The sequence below is a fragment of the Python bivittatus genome, unplaced genomic scaffold (genome assembly GCF_059951505.1).
Source record: "Python bivittatus isolate LINGU-HERP-01145 unplaced genomic scaffold, Pbiv_v1 ctg000690_np1212, whole genome shotgun sequence".
NCBI classification, from domain to species: domain Eukaryota; kingdom Metazoa; phylum Chordata; class Lepidosauria; order Squamata; family Pythonidae; genus Python; species Python bivittatus.
In genome coordinates this window covers 5,963,034-5,969,544 of record NW_028277096.1, presented here as the reverse complement: position 1 = coordinate 5,969,544, position 6,511 = coordinate 5,963,034, and the positions used below count along the sequence as shown (strand labels likewise).

Genomic DNA, 6,511 nt, shown 5'->3' with positions numbered 1-6,511 from the left:
TTGTCCTATAAAGATGTATGTTTCATGAACACAGCCATATTGTTTCCTGGGACCAACGTGGAAGAGGCCTTTTCAACCTCCCAGTTTATTTAAGATTGCTAAATTTTCCTAGTTCTCCCATCCAAGTCCAATACCGCTTTCTGAAATCACCCAAGGTTGGCTACGTCTTTGTTTCATAAACAAATATTGTACAGTGATGTTCACTGTGATCATTTTGATTGTCTTGGCTCTATACAGTTGGTACAATTGGTTGATTCAAATGGCATTTCCCAGTGGAAAACCAATTCATAATGTGTATAATATGACTGCTCACATTATTTCTGGCTGGGAAACTAAAAGGAGGTCCCATGATATTTGGATTAGCATTTCTAAAAGCATATCTCAGAGAAGCTAAAAACTGTAAGAGACTGAAAGGTAAGTATCTTAGAGAAGACTTGGTGCAGTAGTTAGAGCACTAAACCACACAGAAATGCTGAATGAAATCTAAGAAGATTTAGAAGAAATCTGCTTCTTTTTTTAAAAAAATCCAATTTTTAGCCACGCAAATGGCAAACCACTTCTGAAATTGTGCCAAGAAAACTGCAAGGACGTGTCCAGGCAGCCACCAGGAGTTAACACTGACCTGAAGGCATCAAAAGGTTAAAGTGGTGTTATGGTGGCCCACTGATTTGTCAGATTAAACCATTAAGGTACAGACACAGAACAGCAGACACTATTCTGAAGGAGCTTTTCAGGAAAACTCTTTGGTTTTAACATCCTGCATTATTTCCAGGACCGCAGATAGAACTTCTTAGTTTTAAAAGATGAGAAATAGTAATTTGTCCACAAAATTCCCTGACTTCAGCCAACTTCCCAGCCCAAGCTACCACAGAGGCTGGCTGGTAGGGGAATAAAATTAGCAAGACTTCCCACCTCCACCTGAGTCTCAGAGAAAAGGCAGGATCTGAATGCAATCGATAGTGATACGCACAGACTGGATAGCCTGAGTTCAGTAGGCTAAACTGAGTTTGGGTAATTTTGGTTAAGCATCTCGCGGGGAACCAATAATAACACAGCATGCTGTGTGAGCCAAGCCATCTGATAATATGATTTGGTTCAGCATAACGTATTATGCGAACAGAGCACCTACTTTTTTGTAACTCGGGTTTAGCGGGTTGTCCGAACTCAACGGGACCTAAAAGACCAGTGAGTTATTCAGCGTGCCACCGCTTGCCTTAAGGTCCCCTTGGCAGGCGCCCCCCCCCCCCGAGACGGTGCATTCAGACCCGAGCGGCTACTACGTCCACGCGAAGAGGGAGCTTCAAGGCGCTTTTCAAGCAGAAGGGCAGCGCTCGACAGAGGCCTTCGCTGCTGCTGCTCCAGCCCCACCCGCCTCCCCGATCCAATGTTCGTGCGGCGGGAATTGGCTTCGGGTCGGGAGTTCGAGGGACCGCGAGGGCAGCGGGTGCAGCAGCTGCTCCAGACGCTACTTTTCGGAGATGGCGAGTGGCGGGCAGCCAGAAGGCAGAAGGCATTCGCTCGCTCGCTCGCTCGCTGGCAGCGGAAGCGGAGCTGGGACCCGCTCAGTCGCTCCCTCTCCCGCCCCCGCCTTCCCAAAGGAGATGTTTTTCGGCTCCTTTCGCGCCAGAGAGGACGCGCGCTCTGCACGTGCTCAGAGAGACGCTCGTCACGTGCTCCCGGGCACAACAGGAGGCGGCGGTTGTGCATTTCGCCCCCTTCGGCAGGCGGAGCGAGGAGGATAGCCAGAAGGACGGGCGCGCGCAGGCAGGCAGGCAGGCAGACAGAGACGCGACCAGCCAGGAAGGGGTTGTGACTGGCCCAGCCCAGTTGCAGCTCGAGGCGGATCGTAGCGGAGGAGGAGGGAGACGGCCTGGCTCGCTCGCCGTCGGCGGCTCCAGACGGCTGGGCTGCGACGCCCTTCGCCCGGCCCGCGCAGCCCTCCTCCCGGCTCCGGCGACGCCCATTCTGCGCTCGGTCCGGATGTGCAACAGTTTCCCTGAAGTTGCGCCCGAAGCTAGCGGGCGGGCGCGCGGAAGGTTCTTGAGCGAGAGGGTGGAAGGACGAGAGCAGACAGGCTGGTAGGCAGCCCGCCCCGGGTGAGGAACCGGAGAGGGCGTCCATCCATCCATCCGCTGTGCTGGCAGGAGATGCTCGGAGACGCTGTCCTTTCTGTCCTCTCGGCGCTGCGGCTGCTCCGGTTGGCGTCTCTCTCTCGCGGGCAGCAGCTGAGGATGTCCTCCTGAAGGCCGGGAGGGGGCGAGGAAGGGTGGGCTTTGCTCCAGCATGGGCGCCAAACAGACCAAGGGTTGCTCGCTGTCCGGCTCCACCGGTAGCGGTAGTACAAGCAGCCCCCAAGGTCCCCTCTCCGCCGGTCGCCGAAGGATTTTGCCTTCTCGGGAGCGAGGAAACTTCTTGGCGTCCCTCGTGGTAAGATCGAGTGAAAAGTTTGGTAAGGGGGCTGGCGGCGGCGGCGGCGGCGGCCTCCCCCCATACCATCGCCGGATCGTCCTGATCCAAGATATGCTGAGGATGGTGAAACAAGGCAAGCACGAGGAGGCGACCGATCTGCTGAAGCACCTGCGCCAGGTAAGGGGGTGGGATCCTAGCAGGAATCTCGGGGCCGGCGGGGGGGCGGGGGGGGAGGTACTCCAGCAGTGGTAACAGATGTCTGGAGGCAGGTACTGGAGCTTAGTTCCTACTGGGCATCATAAGGGGTTCTGGGCTTCTTAGCATTTACTTAGCCAAGGAAGCCAGAGAGTTGCTCTAACCAACCCACCCATGGAGTCGGGGTTTGGCTCACTGAAGTGGAGGAGTTTAGGAATGAGAGCTTAGGAGTGGGTTGTGACTAAATTTGCATAGCTACTGGCTGAGAGGCATTAGCCAATATGATATGTGCATCCTAAGGTGGCAGATTGGCAAAGTTCTCCATTTGACTTGGAGCCAGGAAGGTTCTTGGGCATAAGCCAAGGGTACAGTTGAAGGAGGGAGCTCTTGAAGGCATTTTCAGAGGGGATTTGAATGTCTTATTTTGAGTGAAGATGAGCTGGAGGTCCCTGAAAAGAATGCTCTCCACATGTTGTAGGAAGTTGGACCAGTGTGCTTTCACAGATGGTTTGCCATGAGCTCTGAGATGTATTTCCAAGGTTCTTAAGTTGCCACCAGAAGATAATGTATTCTGTCAACTCCAACAAAGGACACATATTCAGTTGTTGTTCACATGACAAACTTATTCATGGTTAACCTAACCATGGTTTGTCCAACCCAACTCCACAAGGTTTATGCAATACATTGGACCAGGAGCTAATTATGAAGCACTAGATACTGTGCTAAAGTGCAGTTGGTTATTTACAGTTTAGCATGTCAGGCAAGTATAGCCAGCAAACCTTAAGACTGATGAATTTTGGATGAATACCCAAGGACTGCCTATTTTTTTACATCTATTCTAAACTGTGGTCTTGAGCTGACTTATTCCTCACTGCCTTGTAATTTCCTGATCTATGACAAGGGAATGGAGGAAAGTCTTGTCCGAAATGATTTGCTTCATATGTGCTGCTTGCTTTGAAGAAACAAGCAGCTAAGTGGTATGAAAAACCTGTAAGATCGAAATAGGATTGTGTGACGAGGTGAGCAAATAAAGAATGACTCCTTTGTCACAAGTCTCTTCAAAATGATCTTTGCATCTGTTCAGTTCTCAGCTCTATCACTGCATGGTCATTTTTATGTTTTCTTGCTCTGCAAAGATATCCAGGTAGGTTGGAATTGACTGGTCCTTCTCATTAAGGAGCTGGTCTCAGTTATGGTGAAACTCCAGCTAAGTCACCTTGGGAGCTGAAAAGAAGATTCTCTTCAAAGTTTCTGACAGGGTTCATGTCTTTTACTAAACCAGATTGTGCTGTGCAAACCAAGCTTTGTGGTGTCTAAAACATACATCTGTGGCACAATGTATTATTCAGAAAAGCATGGATAAGCAAGTTGTAGCTCAGTCATTGTCCCCTTACCGCTGATGGGCTTGGGGACCCCTGGAAAGAATTATATGGGATACTTTTGCTGTATGGCCTTTAAGGGCTGTGCAGAGATCCTTGAAGGGAAAAGTGATTCGGAACACCCGTGGGTGCACATATAGCACCTGTTGGCAGCTCCTTAAAGATGCCATATCTTTTCCTGGGCATACATGGCTGTCCTCTGCAGCTGTCGCACGATTCCAGGAAAAGACAGTTTACAGGGTTTCCAGCAGATGCTTTCATGCATGTTTATGGGTCCTTTGGATCACCTTTTTCTCTTCGAATCTGGACCTCTGCACAGCAATAATAAAGGAAGTGTCCAGAGCCAGGGCATAGCATTTTGTTAGGCAGATGGATTGGAGGAAGGAGTTGAGAGCAGTTGGACTGCACAGTCTGCTCAGTGAGACCCCTAGATGTGGCCTGTCGAGGTGTATCACTTGACCTGGTATGTGAAAAGAGTAGCAATGATCTTAAGTATGTGACTGACTTTGTTCTGCAGCTGGCAGGGAGAAATTCTGGCACTCACTACCTGATGTGTTCCGGTTTTTCTCTAATCTGGATGCAGTGATTCATAGCGTGCAGATTTTTCTGCAGTAGCAAAGGTAGTCCAGTCTACATTGCAAGCGTGTGTACGGGAGAGAGGACTCTAATTTGGAAGATGATTTGTATATTAGGTGGACAGATGGGGGGTTGGGGTGGACGAATCTTCAGCCACACTTGCCAAGATCTAATGCAAATGCCTGTATAACTGTTTTTTTGTTTTCCTTTGTTTTTTTGCAACAGTCGATAGATTAACAAACATGTCTAAATGTGCTGCCCGATGTTTCTTGGCAGTAATTGAATTACATTTGCTGAGAATTAATTAAAGGGAGTCTGAACTGGCCTAGTGAGCCCTGTGGATAACTTGGCATATTTCCTTGCACCGTTGCAATGCGAGGAGCCCCACAGGAATACGGTACATTTAAGCTGGGTTAATTAAATTAATCTCTCCTGTTTGAAATTAACCCCAGCCCCCCAAACCTATGGAAGTTATCATTTTTGGGTGCTGAGAATTCCTGGCTGGATGTTGCTTGCCCCTCTCCCATTTAAAGTACAGTTCCCAGCTTTCTCCAGGAGCAGGAATTGTTTTTAATTTGTTTTGTTCCTTTGGGAAATCTTAGCCAAAGGGTCACCCAGCTTAGATGAATTGGATGTTCCAGAGAGAGAATACAAATGGTAGTATTAACAAAACAGGCTCTGTTCTGGTGGGAACCACAATAGCTGACAGCGTCAGAGGCATCCGGATCTCTCGATTGTCCTGCCGTTAAAACCCCTTTCTGGATGGTCTCTTGAGCTCAGCTTGGAAATGGCTCCTTAGGAAGATGCCTTATTTATTGAGTTTCTTTAAGGAGCAGTTCTAGGATAGATGTTTCCCCCTCCAGACTGCACTAAAATGCAAAAGTGGAATTGAAGACTGGAAATACAATCCAAAAAAAGGCAATTGGAAAGCACTGCCATATTGTTACCAAGAAAACTATAGGGATGTATCTATGTAGTCATTAGGCATCAAGTTCCATTTAAGGGAGTCTTTATTTTAGAATCACAAAAGCTGTAAAACATCTAGAAAAATAACAGGCTGTTTAAAACTCGGGAAAACTAAAAGGCCCATTGCCCCAGAGGAATACCAGAATGTTCCCCAAACCAAACACCATGTCTCAGAAAGCCTTTTCCTCCAGTTGTCTTACTTTGGTTGGTCTCCACTGATTATCGCAATTTGCAGGCATTTTGGTGTGTTATACTGTAAGTATTTGCTCAGCTACGCTGGTCTCAAGCCATGGAAGTCTAATTGCACACTGCTACTCAGAAATGAAATATACTAGCCAAGATTCTGGGGGCAATTGACCAAGATGGGGATTGGATTACTGTATCTTTGTGGGGTCCAGTGGTTGGTAAGCTTGCCATCAAAGGTTCTTCTTTAAGCCTAAGAATTGCTTCCTTTTTCAGTCTACATGCAAACAGATGAGAATCATATATATTAAATTGAATGTATATGTTTAATCACCTATAAGTATTGATATTTATATTGTGGATCATGCCCTTTTCCTTTCTTGGAGCCTGTTGCGGACTTAATGGTTTTCTTAGTCTAAGGCTGTGAGAGAGGTCTGAGTAAGTGTATTTCCTTTTATGTGTTTTTTATTGCATGTATCTAACACCTTTCCATTGAGACCTTGGTGTACATGAAAGGCTCCCCTCATTTTATGCTCATAACGACCCTGGGAGGTGGTTGGGCTGAGGGACAGCGACCAGTTCACTCACCTTGTGAGTTTTGTAGTTGAATCGAGACTTGTTCCTTGTCTTTGAAGTCCAAGTCCCAGCCCTTTAAACACTACACTACAGGGACTCTGTGTTGACTATTAGAAGATGGATTCTGTAGAAATACTTCTCCTCCTTTCATGTAGAACCCAGTCTTGGATACAACAGGTGTTTTAGTATTATTGAGATGAAGGCTAGGAAATGGTTGGGGGGCACAT

The 6,511-nt window shown here is 47.7% G+C and overlaps 1 protein-coding gene across 1 annotated transcript in view; it reads left to right on the top strand.

Annotated features, from left to right (window-relative positions):
- The first annotated feature begins 1,270 nt into the window (after positions 1–1,270).
- Positions 1,271–6,511, top strand: part of LRRC75A (leucine rich repeat containing 75A) — a 46,686-nt gene continuing 41,445 nt past the window's right edge. The window contains exon 1 of the mRNA XM_088152428.1: positions 1,271–2,586. Coding sequence (XP_088008554.1) covers positions 2,284–2,586 — 303 coding nt within the window. The 5' untranslated portion in view covers positions 1,271–2,283. The remainder of the gene's footprint in view (positions 2,587–6,511) is intronic.